The sequence below is a fragment of the Canis aureus genome, chromosome 1 (assembly GCF_053574225.1).
Source record: "Canis aureus isolate CA01 chromosome 1, VMU_Caureus_v.1.0, whole genome shotgun sequence".
Lineage (NCBI taxonomy): Eukaryota > Metazoa > Chordata > Mammalia > Carnivora > Canidae > Canis > Canis aureus.
Window position 1 is genome coordinate 29,682,533 of NC_135611.1, and position 18,153 is coordinate 29,700,685.

Here is an 18,153-nt window from a genome sequence, read left to right on the forward strand (position 1 = left end):
AGTGAGAGGGAGAGTAAAGATGGATGTCACCATGTTCACAGCCTATAACATCATCACAATCTCTATTACCATTGTGCCCACAGAACAGGCCCCAAAACACACCCTACACAACACACAAATGTCAGCAATGTCACTACTTGGGGTTTAAAGACAAACTAGTCAAAACATTTAAAAGAAGCATGCTTGGATCCATGAGCACTGGGTGTTATGCTATATGTTGGCAAATCGAACTTCAATAAAAACAAATGAAAAAAAAAAGAAGTATGCTTGAATTCACTATATATGCTATACATATACAGTCCATTGGGAATACTGTAGAAGTCACTCTGTCATAGATTTTAAATTTTAAATTATTCTGATAGAATGCAAAGGACAGGGTGTAAGAATGTTTTTCTAACATTAAAAGAATAGTATCCCTGCACTTCCTTGAGAAGGGCGAGTTAGGAGCACTTTGATGAATCAGCAATACTGTACTCACTGGTTTTTGTGAGGTCAGCACAGCAACTAAAACCTTCAGGCTAATCCTGGGAATTCCCCTCTTTATTTGGTTGGCGATTGTTCTCAGTGCTTGCAGAAAGATTATCTGACCAGGAAAAGCCCCCCACACAGGGGCTCTTTTTTTTTTTTTTTTTTTTTAATTACTGTATCCAGGTCAAAGGATCTTGATTCTGTATCTTCTTAACAACAGTTTAAAAAATATCTAACACTTTATATATATATATATATATATATATATATATATATATATATATATATATAATAGGAGACTGAGTCTTAGAAAAATCAGCCGGCAAAACTCATCACAAATTCTAAGGCAATTAGACCTGTGTTATGCTATGCATAGGATTAAAGTGGTTCCTAAAGCAGAGTCTAAATTGTTGACTTAAACAGTTAAGAAAACCATGTTGTCTCATATGGTGATCACAACCTGGCTGTGCTATGTGTATTTTTCATAAGATGGATTTAGTTTCTCAAGGAAGGGTATAAAATAAAGGATATCTATCATTGGTTAAAAAAAAAAAAAAGCCAGCATTTTATGACATTGCAGAAGAACTTTCCGGATCTTCTAGTCCACCTGCTTCACCATTTTATGTTTACTAATAGAACTGTTTAATTTTCATTGTCTTTGCTACCTTTTACCTTGGTTGTTGCTGTGCATCAAGTGACTAAATTTAAACCAAATAAAAACAGATAATGAGGTATAGTCAAGGAGCACTGATGTAGAAGCCAAGAGACCTAATTCCTAACACAATCACTTGAATAAGACAATACAAAATTGTAAAATAAAATATACACAAATAAGTATAATAGACATTACTCCTATAGAGTAGCTAATGCATGGGAAAACATTTTTTTTCCAAATTAGGTCCCATCATCTTTTTATAACTTTAATGAAAGAGCCTTAGGCTTACCTAGGAACATCAAAGCTATACCAACTGCTAGATAATTATAGAACTAACTCTGGACAGAGTTAACACTTGGTTATTATATTTAAAATTTCCTTCTACTGCTACTCTATCACTTCAACTTTTTTTTTTTAAGATTTTATTTATTTATTCATGAGAGACACAGAAACAGAGAGGCAAAGACACAGGCAGAGGGAAAAGCAGGGTCCATGCAGGGAGCCCAACATGGGACTCGATCCTGGGTCTCCAGGATCACACCCTGGGCCGAAGGCAGTGCTAAACCGCTGAGCCACCCAGGCTGCCCAGCCACTTCAACATTTTTATAAACATTCTAGTATGTGGGATAACATTATCAAAGTGATCTAATAAGTATACCAGTCAGGTTGATGCTCTAGCTTCTTTAATTTTACTTTAACATTAGAAATGAAATTTTCAGTATTGCTTGGATTTCTTGGAATTTTGTCCCAAGTCCAACAACACTGGGAAGAGCTTGGAGAAGAAGGTGGCCTCCTGTCATGTCTGGAGGAGTGTCAACTTTCTGAAGATGCTCAAGTGCTAGGGTCAGCACTCTTGGGACACGCCAGCACTGGGCATTACAGCAATGGAAGGCTCTTTATCACAGAGGAGCCATGAGAGAGAAAATGGACACAATCTAAGAACAGGTGTCTGCTGCATCCTGTGTCCATGAGGCAGAATCAGAAGATTGGGGTTGAGTGGAACAGTATTTCTGGTCATTGTTATTATCTCCTCTCTTTAGTCCATTAATCTTTTATTGTTCCAGGTCCTCTGTATAGAATATGAAAGAGGGCCATGTTCAGTTGTGCCTTTCAGAATTTTCATTGTATTTTGCTTGTTTGAATTGCACAAATTTCAGAGGAGAATAAAAAATGCAAGGGCACCGTGGCCCATGCATTGAAGGTAAATCAACATCCTCACAGATCAAGTACACTTACTATCAGGTAAGCAAAATACAGAAACTCAGTATTCCCAAATAAGAATGTTCTCCAATGTTTGCTTTTTAGCTCTTTTTCTAATTTATTTATTTATTTATTTGAGAGAGTGTGCACCTGTATGTGTGAGTAGGGGGAGGGGCAGGAGAGGGAGAGACAAGCAGACTCCCCATTGAATGGGGAGCTGGTCGCAGGCCAAGACTCTATTTCATGACCCTGAGATCATGACCTGAGCCAAAATCAAGAGTTGGATGCTCAACTGACTGAGCCACCTATGCACCCTTTCCAGCTCTTTTTAAATAAGGAATCCAGAAGTTGTGTGCAGGATTAAGGGCAATCTCACAGACTGTGGTTCCTCATTCTTCATCATCACTTACATGCCCCCACCCCCACATGCCTCCCCCAAGTAAGACTTTAAATACTTCAAGCCCCAGAGAACTTTAACATGCAACCAGAGTCATTACCTCCAGGGAGTCAGTTTCACAATCACCTTCCTCTGTGCTTCTCCCCTTCTCTTCAGTGATGGTGTTCACCATTTCAAAAAACCTACAACGGGAGTTGGTATGTGGTCACTCATAATACAACTGATAGTACATATGAGCAAGTATGTTCCAACATGACTTAAGAGCAACAGATGGGAGCTAAGAGACTTTCTAAAGTCAGGCAATGAACAAACCATCAGTACTGGCATGAAAAATATGATTTTTCCAAAAGAAAAACACAGGCTGGTAGGATTGTCCAACCTAATACCTCATTTCAAATGACAGTAATGTAATATATTACAGAATTAGAAAAATGAGGCTAGACAAAGACACAGAAATGTTAAGACTGTGGACTTGGATATCAGACCAAGACTGTTAGTATTTGTGTGATTGCGGGCAAGCTCCTCCACCTCTCTGATCCTCAACTCTTAATTACAAAATAGGGACTACAGAAGTATCTAACTTAAAGGTTGTTAGAAAGATGACTTGACATAATACTTGTAAAGTATTAACAGAGTGCACTCATTAAATATTAGCTGTTATTGTTTTTGCTGATGGTCATATTATTATTTAAAATGGGAATTAACAAAAATTCTGAGGTGACTACTGGGTATAGTGCTAGTCACTACAACATGTGATCTCAGTTATTAAATATTTTGCTTTTACTATCGTAAATATGGTGTCCCATAAACACAATCTGCGAAACACTGATATGAATTAGGAACAGCTGGCTTATATGTGTGTAAAAGCCACCTCTTTTCCTCTTTTTTGGTGACATTTTCTTTAGGAACTCTTCTTATGAAGTTTTTTGTTTTGCTTTTTCCCGTAGACCATTTCAGAGCCAAGAAAAACAGTTACATCGATTAACAGATTCGCTCCCTATAACACTAGCTGTGTCTAGTCCATTCAGAGGGAAGGCAAACAGTTCATAGGTTTAAGGCATGGGAGGCACCATGAATAGGGCTGATGATCTCACATGCAGGTCACGCTCTGCATTGCCAGCCCAAAGGAAGAGCAGGTTAGATGGGTAAGAAAAATCTACCTACCATAACTAAGAACCTTTCTATCTCTGTACCTCTTTTTAATCGATTGATCTATCCATCCATCCATCCATCCATCCATCCATCCACCCACCCATCTACCCCTCCATCCCTCCATCTAACAAATACACATCAAGTATCTATTAGGATCAAAAACTATTCTGGCCTTTGGGACAGTGATAAGGAGCAAAATAGACAAAGTCCATTTGGGAGTTTGGAAACTATCTATGGAGTTTGTATGTGGTGCCTACTTCCTCACTCTTCCTTCTTCTGTACACATTTCTTGGAGGTCAATGACAAGAAAAAGAAATTCCAAGTCTGAACAGAGTAACATATGCTCTGATGAAGATTAAATATCCTGATGAGTTAGGGACAAAAGCAAATTCAACCAAGAAGAAGAAGAAAGTGAAAAACCTAAAAAAAAATTCTGGCTTTAAAGACAGACTTTTAGATCTGGGTTAAAGACTTCCATCAGCTTTTTACAGAAAAATTTTCAACACAAACATCTCTAAACAGAATATTATACAGTAGGATGGTAACACAGTATAATTTTTTGGAGCCTGGATTCTAGAGTCAATGTAGTTGGTCCAAACCTCAAATGTTCACTTTTCAGCTTATATATGATTTTAAGCTCATTGAACTAAGACTCTATTTTTTTTTTACTCTTTTCAATGAAGATGATAATATTACCTACCTAAGAGTTTTTATATGGAGATTAAAATAGATGTTAGATCTGGAGTAAGAACTCTATAAATTTTGGCTTTAATTATCATAGAAACACATCAGTAGCCTTGAGAACTTAAGTAGAAATTAGACCGTTATGTGTGCTAGGAAATTATTTCTTATTTCCAGTTTTTTTTTTGCCATCTACTTTACAATAATAAAGATAAAACTATAGCCATATAGTTCTATGGCCAACTATAGAATTATGGTTTTACAAGCTTTTTTCTTGGGACTAAGATAAAAACAACTGACTGTATACTGTAAACAATATGTCAGTCATTTTATAATGGGGTCAAATATTGATTATTTGAATAGGAACAACCCTCAGGAAAATTTTAAGTCCAAGCTGGCTTTTACCTGCACTTTGGTTTCTAAATTGTTACTCACTTGCCTAGGTCCTCACAGTCAGTCACTGTGTCCTATGGGAACATGAAGTACTTAATTATTAGCCCAAGAGAAATATACCCAAGGAGGTTAACCCACACATACAGTGCAATCCACAGATTTTTGGATTATCTATTATTGGTGTAGATCAGATCACTGGCTCTTAACTTGAGCTGTATCCCCACCAGAAAATCCAACATAATTATCAAGGGGAGAGACCAGGCACTTATTAAAATGCACCAGTTGATTCTAATATGAACCAGAGTTAAAAGCTACCATTGCAGAAAATAGTGAGATTATTCGAAGAATTCAAGAATGAAAAATTAAAAAAAAAAGAATGAAAAATTTTGTTAATCATATATTGTAATAAGTGAGCACTTAAAAAATGAGACATTACAGTTGTCCATTAACTGTTAAGTCTTGATTAATGTTTTGTCTGTGGAAAAATAAATTATGACTAAGAAAAAGCTTGATAATTATTAAAGAGAGCCCCTCCATACTCTGATTGTTAAACACACCTCATAATTATAAACTATTAGCCCAAATGAAATACTTATATAACCACAGAGCCACAAATTCCTTACAGGAGCTACATGTTCACTCATTAATTAAAAATAGTGATCAGGTAAGAACAGTATGTTTTATACCTAAACAGTGATGAATACATACTTTTTACAATGAAGTTCTGTACAGAAGTAGATTTGGAAATCATCAGAATTATGAAGCACATAAAGAAAACAGCATCGTTCTTCAAATTTAGAAATACTGAAACAAACAAAAGGATTATTCAGGGAAATACTAATACTTCTATGAATGTGCAATGCAAAATAAATACTTCTTATATCCAATCCCCAATGTGATATCAACGTTTATAACAAAAAGATACAAATAGAACTTGAAAAGTAATGTTCCCCATACCACTATATTAAAATTACTTAATAGTCTAAGAATTGTCCTCCTACTCATGCCTGCAGATAGGGTCACTCTGGAGTGTTGTAAGCACAGCTAAGCTATGGATGCCTCCAGCTTAGCATGGGAAAGCCATCCATCCTGTCTGCTACAGCACCACACTGCGTGGTTGATGGGAGGAAAAGCATGAAAGTATCAGCTAGCTGACTGAGCTCTGTGATTTTGGTTCTATGGCATCTGTAGAACAAGGAAATATTTCCAAAGTCAGGAAGGCAATGTGTGGAGGCAGTAAAAGCACTTCATTGGTTGTAGAGATTTTAGAGGCATGAAGAAATGTAGAACAGCACTTGATTCTGACTCAACAAGTGATTTCATAGCAATTGAAATAATTCTGAGTCTACCAGTTGGGCCATCCTGTTTTATGCCAAAGGTTAGCAAATATTTTCTGTAATGGGCCAGAGAGTAAATATTTCAAGCTTTGCAGGCCAAACTACTCAGTTTGGTTTGGCTGTTAGAGCAGCCTTAGACAATGCACAAATGAATGAACATGACTGAGTTCCAATAAAACTTTATTTACAAAAACAGGCAGTGGGTCATATTTGGCCTGTGGGCTGTAGTCTGCTAATCCCCATTTTATGCCTTTGCATCTGCTATTCCTTCAATTTGGAATGCACATCATTTTTGACTTTTTAAAGAAATTCTATTCAACCATCAGGGCCCAGCTTAGATCTTACCCTTTCCCTTCCCTACTTCTACCTTAAACAGAAAGACTTTCTCTTGCACCTCTGTTCCTTGAACATATACCTGTCATCTCAATAATGACTGTATTGCCATTAGTTATTAAACGTTCCGCTGATGGGTTGTGAGCTCTTTAAGAGTTGGAGTTTATGTCATAGTCATTGTTGTATTCTAGCAGAATAGGACTCAACATTTGACACACTGGTGGTGCTCAATAAATGCCCATTGACGGAGCTGAGCAAGTTCTGAGGTGATGCAAGACAAACTGCCGACTTAATTGAAATTTTCTTTTCTGTAGTTATCTCTTTATAGAGGAGGAAGCCAAGAAAACTTAACTCTCTTTGAAGTCACACACTAGAGCTTAAGTTTCTCAACATACAAACCAGCAGTAAGCCACACAGAAACATTCTATGTATATGCTGTAGGTCACAACAAAGGTTTATGTAGTGATGCCATACTTAATTAAAAAAGAATTCACTGGAAAATAGATATAATAAAGTGGAATTTATAGTACCATACTTTCCTAAATTGTTTAAAAATGCAGCAATAAATAATGAGTGCCTTGCTAATGACTGGTTTCAAAAATTAAATATTAAAAGAGTAAAACTTTATTTGAGAAGGCATGGGTTGGAAAGATGGCTAATGGGTCAATCCATTATCTTGCTTGTTTCTGTGCATTCATGAGGTAACAGGTGGTTTTACCAGGCAAACTCCAATTATCAGTGACTCAGACAGCTCTACCAGTTCATGCTCCAACAAAACCAATTATTATTATACCAAAAGCAACAGGGTATTGCATAACTGGCCTGCAGAAATCTGCTTTTTTTTTCTCATTTCTATTATATGGAGATAAATAGTAGTAAACACAAGTAATTTGGTTTGAAATTTCCAAGAGTTGGTTTAGCCTGAGCTTCTACAGAACAAGTATTTATATGTTTAACCAGTGGCTCTTGGTTCTGGAAAAAAAAAATCTTATTTCTAAAACCTAGGAAATGGCATTTCCTGAGCCACTGGCATTATGATGGTAATGTCAGAACTAAACCAAACTGAAGGGAGCCACTATAATCTCAAGAACACATCATTAACAGCAACCTCAGGAAGAAAAGTTTGTAAAAAATGAGTTCCCTATAGTCTCATTATTGGCCATATTAATATTAACTGTAGGACACAATCTGAAAGATTTTTTTTTTGGTTCTACCTAACAAGAGATTAGTTTCTGGCATATCAAAAGACTAGAAAATCATCCCTTAAACCAACAGCTTAAGAAGCTAGAGAAGACCCAAGTAGCTCATTTTTTATCTACAAACCAATTCTGCTCCAGAGTCCACATTTACCCCATATTCTCCATATTTTAAGCAGGTGACAAGCACAGAGTCAGTTCAACTAATAGGGAGAGTTTTGTTGCAAATCTTGTTATGGTGGAGACAGAAAAGAAGATTGTGCTTTTTCATCAATAGAAGGATTCTTAAGTTCTCTGCATTTTTAAATCCTGACTAAAAGTTCTCTTGACTTCTGAGAAAAAAAAAAAAAGTACCAAGGAAACTTACCTCACTCCCCTGACAGAAGAAGCACTAAAATTCCACTCATGTATACCTTTCTAGAACACAGGGGAAGAACAAGAATAATAAACACTGAGTCATCCAAATGAAAATAACATAATTTTGTTTTATTATTTTAAAATAATACACACAGTAATTTTTCCTAGTGCATAATTCTTCATGAACCAATTATCTGGATGGAAATTGTAATTCATTTCCCAGCCACAAGGGTGATGTTTATACTATTTAATAATTTCTGTACTTCAATAAAACAGCTTCCAAGAGAATGTAGGAGAATTAGTCTCATTAAAATTCTAAAACTTGATCTTTACCAAATTAACCTAGTGACTGTTGTTCCTTAATTTTTTAAATAAAAAACCCAGTGATCAAGGTAATTCAATTATTATAGCTGAGCAATATTTCTTTTCTGAGCAAAAAAAAATTAATTTGAATAGTCTTTACAGATGATTATTTCTGAATTATCTTTAAATTTTCTAACTAAAATGGTAGTTTTATTTCTTCAGAAAATAATACAGCAAGTATGTGTGTAGGTACACAACATACAGTGTTCATCATAGCTACAATGTCTTGTGACCTAATTTACACAAAATTTAATATACTAATAATGTTTGAACATAAAAAATTTGATTGTCATGATAAATCTGGGTGATTGCAGGGCCAAGATGAAAAAAAATGTGGACATTTATTTTTTGAGTTTATTACTAAAGCTAAGTTTAAGTTAGTATTAAATTCATGTTTTTAAATAAATTACAAGATGGATCACATTCCCTATAAAAATATGTCTGGACACAATACAGAATTGACAACAAAAATATTTTAATAGAAGTAAAGTAGTTAATACACATGTCCAAGTTTAGCAAGTGCTGTAAAATAGTCAATTCAGATTGCCAATTCAACTCTGTAAATGTGAAACAACCAGGAAAACAAGCTCTTACCCACCCACTGAAAATACTGCCAGGAACTTGAGGTCTTGGCTGGGCTTATGAAATGGGTAAGGAAGCCTGTGGCTCTGAGGTGAACCAGAACTCTCCTTTTGGCTGAAGCAAATCAAAAAGCCACAATTTATACCCACAGCACCTAGTTCTTTGTTAGGACCATGTAACTTAAAAATAGATCTTCCCAAACCCAAAGGAGTACTAAAAAGCTAGTTTCAATGCAACACCAGTCAGGTCAGGGGCACATGACCTGGATTAACACAACAAAGGCTGTGCACGCAGCCCAGGAAAGGAAGGGACCATGGAAAGGTGCTCCTGGAATGTGTCTCTCTTAATCAGAGTACAGAGGGAGTGAAATTAAAATAGCACCCTGCAGCTTCAGCTGGTAATTTGGAAAGTTGTTTCTAAATCCTGTTGGCCTCAGGTGACCTTCTAAATATAATTGACCCAGGAGCTGTGGCCATCACCTGCATACTACTTGCAGTGCAGCCTTATCCTCAGAGCCTGCAACTGAGCTGTTCATCAAGGCAGCATCCAGGATCAGGAGGTGGGGGTAGAATGCAGAGCTAATAGGGCAGTTAGGCAAACTTGCAACTGAACAGGGCAACTGGCAAACACCCCTAAGACAGAGCTGGTAAAATCTATCTTATATCACAGCCTGTTCTGGGAATAGCCAAGGAGAGATTTCCCACATTGATTGGGTTGGTTTCGTAGGAAAGGAGAACAGCATTTCCAGAATCTTAGGTTCCTGAAAGGTTGCAAGTGCTGCCAGTGAATGTTTTATTTTAGTGCTGTGAAGCCCATGACCCAAGATGGAGTCATCTGGAATAAGGCCCATCTCCCTAACTCCCTTGCTACTGGGACTCACCACGTGGAGGCGCTGGCGAGCTACAAAGCCAACTGGTGGGATAAGAGGTTCCTGGGGCCTGTCTGGGAATCTGGGTAAAGGGATTGCCAGAGGCAGAGCTGGAATAATTAGTCTCAACAAGCCCCAAACCGACACTTAAGCTAATTTACTCAGCACAAGCAGGATGTTGTAGGAACTGGTTAGTCTCACGGATCCTATGCCCCAGCTAGGACAACAGTAGGGACTAGGAGTTAATACTGAGCTACGGTGGCAGGAGTTATACATTGGGAGACCTGCAGTTCCCCAGACAATGGGACAGACACACTTTTCTTCTTTGCTAACAAAAACTGAACTTTGTTCGAGTTCAGGTAGCAATGTTTTGGGATGGGGGATATTGGTCCAAATTGGAGAAATAAGTCCATTCTCCTTCCTAGTGATTGCTTCAGGCATGAACACATGATGCAATTTATGCTACCAAGGAGAGGGCCTGACCCTTTTCCTTTGGATTCTGTGTGTGTGAACTGATGCTTGGAGCTACTATTTAAGACAATGAGAGAAAAGCCAAGAGCATAAAGAGAAGCCAACTCAGAATTGGGACACTGTTCAACCACTGAAATACCCCCAGGATGAACCCCCTGCCCCTCAGAAGTTCCTGTTATGTAAGATAACATTTCTTTATCAATTAAGCCATTTTTAGCTGGGAGTTTTATAGCTAAAAGCATCATTGATGGATGAGACTATCATATCGTCAAAAATCTAGAATCTGAGGCAAACATATTCCCCTCACAAATTTCCTGGATCTTCTCAGAGTGGCCATGGCTGGAGCTGGCAGGAGATCAGACCTTCATATTCCGCTGGGACCCTGCTGCCTGCTACTTTTCCCTGAGAGACCACCAGATAGGCCAGGAGTGCTCAGACTCCAAAAAAGGAAGGGATTCTAAGTAACAACCACTTAAAATTCTTAGAAATAATGTTTCTCTTTCTCAATCTAAAATTTTCTTTCCTGTGCACATGCATATTTTCTTCAAGTGCTAACCTGACTTGAAGCAGCAACCATCCACTGAAAAAAGGGAGAACTGTTAAGAGGTTAGGATTTCAATTTATTTTGTCCTTAAGGTAAAGTAACTCTCTAAGAGCCCCTGGACTCTTAGGAGTTGGTATAATGATCTTAAAGTTTTGATAGTTGCAATATAAAGTGTATACTAGCTCACATAACTGTTCATTCCACATTTTAGAATGAAAATCCTGAGAGAAAGAGGGAGTAAAGAAATAAACGTGATAAATGCAAAGCAACACTCTTCTATTCTTAGAAAAAAATGTAAAACATTCTATGACAGGGGTGCCTGGGTGGCTCAGTCAGTTGAGCCTGTGACTCTTGATTTTGGCTCAAGTATGGTCTCCAGATCAGGGTTCTTAGATTGGGCCCTGAGGGCTCAGGGCTCAGTTGGGAGTCTGCTTGGGATTCTCTCTCTTCCTCTCCCTCTGCCCCTTCCCCCAACCCCCAATTTCCTCTCGCACACACGTGTGCTTTCTCTCAAAAAGAAAATCTTTTTTTTAATCAAAAAGAAAATCTTAAAAAAAAACATTCTATGACAAAAAGAATCCATTTCTTGTTTAACATCAGACCTATACCCCTGCTATTTATCTGTTACTTTATAGTTATTATAGTTGCTTTAAACTAGCATGATATTAGCCAGGTTATCTTATTTTTATTGCTTGTCCTCATTCCAAGGGTATCACTTCTATTTCAAACAGTACAAAGGAAGACAGTGGTAATGAACATGCTGTGGACAGAATTAGGGTTTGTTAAGAAACTGATGTAACATTCAAAATGGAAATTGATTTAAGAAAGCTTAAATTTTTGAACAAGGAGAATTTTTAGCACAGTGGGGACAATGCAAATGTAATTCTTTTTGATCAAAAGATGGTAAAAGTGGAAACTGGACAACTCACAGCCTAAATCTGTAACTCTTCATGTACTCTTTCCTATCTTCATACATTTATTTCTCAGCATAATATAAAAATTATCTCTACAACTGTCACAAAACATAAGGGAGTCAATATAAGGCTAATTTTATTCAATAAAGAACTTCCAGAAAACTAGCTGGAAATAGCATTTATTTTCCAAAAATCTCTGTCTTACTTTTTGTTCTTTTTCTGTCTTCTGGCTGTCCACTCATTTTCCTGGCCCTGCTAATTGCTAATTCCTTTAGCCCCATTCTGTTTCCAAGTGTCCTTGGATAACCTTGCTCTTTCCAATCAAGCTTTTGAAAATTTCCTCTCCCAGATAATGTTCATGTTTCCTAACCTCTTAGATTTTGTAGTTTCAACTAGATGATTACTTTTTTTTTTAAGATTTTATTTATTCATGAGAGACACACAGAGAGAGAGAGAGGCAGAGATACAGGCAGAGGAAGAAGCAGGCTCCATGCAGGGAGCCTGATGTGGGACTCCATCTCAGGACTCCAGGCTGAAGGTGGCACTTAACCACTGAGCCATCCAGGCTGCCCTGGATGATTACTTCTACTTGTGAGAACATATATGCATATACTTTAAAATAATGTAAATAAAATATTGTATAATTTAAAACAATGTTAACAACATGTATATAGTTACATTAGTTATTCTTGATTTTGTCTCTAGACAATTCCACCTGGAGTTATGCCATCATGCAGGCTACAGATCAGCGTTCCAAGGACCCCCTCCTTGTGTTAGACTAATTTGCTAGAGTGGCACATAGAACATGGAAAAACATTTTACTTACTAGATTACTGGTTTGTTACAAAATGATATGACTCAGTACATAGCCAGATGAATGAGATGCATAGGGTAAGGTATGGAGAAAGGGCTAAGAGCTTCCATGACCTATGACCTCTCTCTCTAAGGCTGCCATTCTTTCCAAATCTCCGCTTACTCACCTACCTGGAAGCTCTTTGAACCTCATTCTTTTTGGATTTTTATGAGGGCTTCATGACAGAAGTATGATTGATGAAACCCATTGGCCACTAGAGACTGATTCAACCTCTCCCTTCCAAAGGGTGGGACTGAAAGTTCTAATCCTCTAATCCCATAGATGGTTTTCTTGGCAACCAGGCCTCATCCTTAGGTTAGGTCCACAGGTCACCTTATTATGATAACAAAAAAAACACTTTTATGGCTTTGAGCACTTAGGAAATTCTAAGGGCTTTAGGAAATCTGTGCCAGAAATGGATGAAGACCAAATATTTATTTCAGTGTTTACAGATGAGGACACTGCAATGAGGGAAGTCATGTTGCCAAGGGCAGAGATCGGATTTGAACCCAGGATTGACAACAACTCAATGACATTTTAAAAAACTGACGCTGATATTTTTAAAAATTGCAACCCCATGCCTCCAAATGTACTTCCCAATTCCCTCGTTCTGACATATTTTCCCCTTTAACATACTTCTATATTTTATTTATTTATTGCCTGAGTTGACAGTAGGAATTTTTATTATTTTGCATTCATCTGTTTCCCTAGTACCTAACACAGTGCCTGGGAGCACCTGTCACAGAGTAAGTGCTCCATAAATATTTCCTGAGTTCATGGGTAATTGTTAAGGGAAATTATAAGAGTATTTTGGAAAAAAATTACCAAAACTCTCACAAAACTACTTTGCCACAAAACTTCTCTCATTTCTGTGGTTTATCCTATGGATTGAAATTAGGTCTTGGAATTTTTCTATTTAAAAAAATAGTAGGATTTGTACTTGCATTAAAACTGATAAGGTACAGAAGTGGAAAGGGTTATCCAAATGACTGCTAGAAGGGGAAATAAGAGCATTTAAGACCCCTTGAAAACCAGGGCAGCACAGCCCCACTGATATTGTGATGGCACCCAGAGCCAGTGGCTAATCTGAAATTGAGCAGCTGCTTAGATAACCCAACAGTGTCATAAAATGATAATTATGATCTTACTCATGTAAGACTAGAGTGGCCTTATTGATAGGCTTCCTAGAATGAAGATATGCATCTTTTAAGTCATATATTTTAAGTCTCAGTTCTCCGACACATAATTTAATGTATAGCATGAATTTCAAAACAGAGAAATCTTTTAATTTTAAGCAAACTTTGGATGGTTTTGCCATCTACAATAAAAATCCGAATAATTTCAGACATACTTTACTAAATGAGTAAAATTCATAAACCAAATTTAATAAATTTCATATCACGGGATATATTTATGCCATGACAGATATATACAGTAAACTATTTCTTTGTAACTAATGCAGATATTTGCTGGAATATGTAAATGCTAGAAGGGAGTAAAGTCCTTCACTATGAATGCTCTTGTCTTAATGATTACACAGTTTACCTTGTCATCAGGAAGCACGTGCCAAATAGATATGGTCTTTTCCTCAACTTCATTGTTGATAGACAAATATGAAGGCTGATAGATTTTGGTTGGTTCTAATATTAATACCTTGAGAACAAAAAGCAAAGAAATGAATATTAGGGACTTCAGATTTAAGCCATTTAGAGCTGTTATAACATCACTGAACTGATGTGGAAGATCATTGGATGAGCCTCTGGTTCCACCGCAGTATTAAATCCATTTTAACTCCTACCGTTGCCTTCCCTGAGTCCTTTGAGCATTTTACGGTATTATACAATTATCCTAAGTTCCAAGAATATACCACCCTTTTTGCTAAAGAAATTAGAAATGAATTTTTGAAGTCCCTATATTGGTTTGGCTATCCCCAGGGAATCTACTCTAATGATATATTTTTAAGGTCTTCTTTCATCTTGCAGTTAGTGCAAAATCTATTTCTATAAATATAAATGTGTCCCCAAAAGGCAGAAACATGGTAAAGCAAATAATTCCATACATAGAAAAGATTCCATATGCAGAGAGTTACATACTATTTTAGGTTTTCTCCTGCCACACCTTCATCAAGATGTGGTAGTGTGGTTTTCATACCTATGTAAATGGATTGAGAAATGATTTTGGCTATTACTGAAAGAGTTTTATATATGGACATAGCTGTATGAAATAATAAAAATAATATAAATAATAAAAATGTTTTTTGCATTGTCTTCAAAATAAAACTGGAATCTTCAATAATGATATATTTAGCCTTGTGAAAGAGAAAGAAATAAAGCTTACTCCTGTTTTGGAGATGTACAAGGTGTATATAATAAGTGAGTTGAGAATCACTCTCAAAGATGTAGTGCATTATTACTAGTATCTGATAATAGGTGCAAATAAAATTAAGAATGCACTGATTTTAAAGGTGATGCAACTATTACCTATTTACACAGATGCTTAAAAGCACCCACCTAGCTCAAATTTCCTATGCAGTCTTAAGTAGGAGTATTTAAAAAGGAAAGGAGAACCAATACTAAACTATCAGAGAAACTAGAATAGTTCTTCTACCCTACTGCTTAAAACTCAAGAAAACTGGCTTTTAGAAAGAATCTTGTGTCAAGAAAGTTGACCAGATAAAAGTGGAAGAAAAACCCTTCAGAAGACTCCATCAGCAAGGGATTATGGACTCATAATACACTGTAATCTAAAGTACAATTTGAGCAAGAAAGCACATGGATTAGCAGCCTGACTCTTGGCCATCCACTACAAACCTAGTGTACCGAATTTACATTATATTTATCACAATGGTAAAATATATTTAGAGTACAGAGAACTACAGAAAGGGGATTAGGGAAACAAAATTTTCTTTACTTTTGAGTATAAAAAATTTAACGGGCTTAATTTGTGGTCAGGCTCTAGTTATGAAAATATGATAGAACAGGGATCCCTGGGTGGCGCAGCGGTTTGGCGCCTGCCTTTGGCCCAGGGCGCGATCCTGGAGACCACGGATCGAATCCCACATCCGGCTCCCGATGCATGGAGCCTGCTTCTCCCTCTGCCATGTCTCTGCCTCTCTCTCTCTCTCTCTCTCTCTGTGACTATCATAAATAAATAAAAATTAAAAAAAAAAGAAAATATGATAGAACAGACCACAAATAAAGTACAGTCAGGGCCCACTGAAGAACATATTTTGATTTAGGAAGATACCAGGTGAATCTAGGTCCAAATTCCAATCAACAGAGAATGAAGTGGTACTGATTAATAATAGAAATAAATTTTCAATTGAAACTTGGCAGGATTGGTGTTCTAAAATCTGAGTATCATGGGCAGCCCCGGTGGCGCAGCGGTTTAGCGCCGCCTGCAGCCCAGGGCGTGATCCTGGAGACCCTGGATTGAGTCCCACGTCAGGCTCTCTGTATGATACCTGCTTCTCCCTCTGCCTGTGTCTCTGCCTCTCTCTGTCTCTATGAATAAATAAACTTTAAAAATCTTTAAGAAAATAAAATAAAAATAAAATCTGAGTATCCCAGTGTTTGTGAAATGAAAATTAATAGGGAATAAAAGGCAGATTTTTCCAAAATACCATCCAAGTCACTGTACTGACAAAGGTGAATATATGTCTTGTTTCCTAATTATGTGGGCATAGAGTTTAACATGAGAAAAGCACAGCACCAGGTTATCTCCCCTCTTCTTAAATTATGTCTTTATTGTTGTCTCAAATATTTCTAACAGATAAAGTCTGGCCTATGTTTTCCAATGTCAAGATAGGGAGTAAAAATCGGTTGTAATTATCATTGTGTAACCTTTGTCAAGCCCTTTGATCTGCCCTTGAAATGACAAAATGGAAGGAATTTGTAGCATGCATTCTGGAGGTCACAGAAAGAAGGAAGAAAGAAGAGGCAATCTGACAAAACCAGCTAGCGACAACTCGCTTGAAAGTATAAACATTCTTGCTTTTAGTTTCTAAACTTGTATATTGGTTCACATTAAAATCAACGCTAAAACATTTTTTAAAAAATAAACAGCTTATGTCTTGTATCTGAAATGGGAAGGAACGCAGTAAGACCCATAAACTATACAGGGTAGACAGTAAAGATAGCTACATGTCTCAGCTCCTACAAGAGTCCATAAAAGCACCACACTCCCCTTCCTCTTACCTGGGGTAAGGGGGTGATGGTCTCCTAACTTTTCAATGTAGGAAGGAAAGAAATATACACAGAAGAGAGGTGAAAAAAAAGAATCAAATAATAATAATAAAGGAGGGGACCATTCAAATCACTTTGCAAAGACACTTTTGTCTGTTTCCTTTTACCCAGCATCACTGTTATTTCTTAGAGTAAGAACAGATACAGTAGTGAAATAAATGGAAACAATCAAATAAAATCTTTTCTAATAGAAGTCATCTTGGTTTTAGTCAGATCCATTTTAAAAGAAGGATAATGTTATTACCCCAATCAAGACCTACTGTGGCCTTTGTAAGTGTGAGCCAATGATGCTACTCCATGGACACAATGAGTTAGTGACTGACATGGTACCACAGGTACTAGAAACCTGCCTTTCTCCACACGGTGGAATATGGGGAGCAAATTCTTATGGTTGCAGGGAGTAGGCTCAGTGGGAAAGGCAGATGAGTGAAGCAGGAATAATGGGACTGTAATCAATATCCAGAATGGAGCAGATAGTTGACTTAGTAGGTTGTTGCTTTTGGAGAAGACAGTCACCAGTTGCCAGTCCCTTTAATTTCTCAACAGCTGAAAATCTAGATTTTTGTGAACTCTCCTTATTTTTCACTTGACTTTTTTATAAGCTCTATTTTTCAGTGGAAATATTCTACCTTTTAATCTAGTTTGTCTATCTTTTCCTCTATCTTCTCTAACATAGTAATTACAATTATTTGAAGTTCTTCTCTGGTAGCTTCAATATGTGAATCACTTCTTGGCCTGCCTCTATTGGCTGTTTTAGCTTTTCATTATCTGTCAGTTTTTTTCTGCTTCTTAGAATGTTCAATAATCTTTGATTGTGTCTGAATGACACAATGCAGAGGCTCAGGACCATATCTTTCCACAGGTTTCTTCTCTACTCCTGCCCCCTAGCTAGCAGCCAAATTATTAGTGCATCATCTTGATCTTATCAAGGCTTACTTCTATTACAGCTTTGTTAGGGTAGGTCTTTTAGTTTTGCCTTTATTCCCAGGGCATGGGCTTTTTCTATGTCTCCTCTAAATGTTTGGGTGTTCACCAAAGTCTCATCATTCTGGCTAAACCCAAAGTCCAACATCTTATCCCTGAATTGTTTAAGCTCTGGGATATCTACTCAACTCTCAACCTTCCAAAGAATGCTCTTTACCACT

The 18,153-nt window shown here is 37.1% G+C and overlaps 1 protein-coding gene across 3 annotated transcripts in view; it reads right to left on the reverse strand.

Moving 5' to 3' along the window:
* MAP3K5 (mitogen-activated protein kinase kinase kinase 5) overlaps positions 1–18,153 on the reverse strand; it is a 194,546-nt gene that overhangs the window by 63,104 nt on the left and 113,289 nt on the right. For all 3 annotated transcript variants that reach the window (XR_013377302.1, XM_077894294.1, XM_077894293.1), the window contains 4 exons: positions 14,310–14,417; positions 8,180–8,229; positions 5,655–5,750; positions 2,821–2,902 (listed from right to left, as the gene is read on the reverse strand). Coding sequence is in view for 2 of the 3 variants with exons in the window: in XM_077894294.1 (XP_077750420.1) it covers positions 2,821–2,902; positions 5,655–5,750; positions 8,180–8,229; positions 14,310–14,417 (336 nt within the window). In the remaining variant the exon portion in view is untranslated. The remainder of the gene's footprint in view (positions 1–2,820; positions 2,903–5,654; positions 5,751–8,179; positions 8,230–14,309; positions 14,418–18,153) is intronic.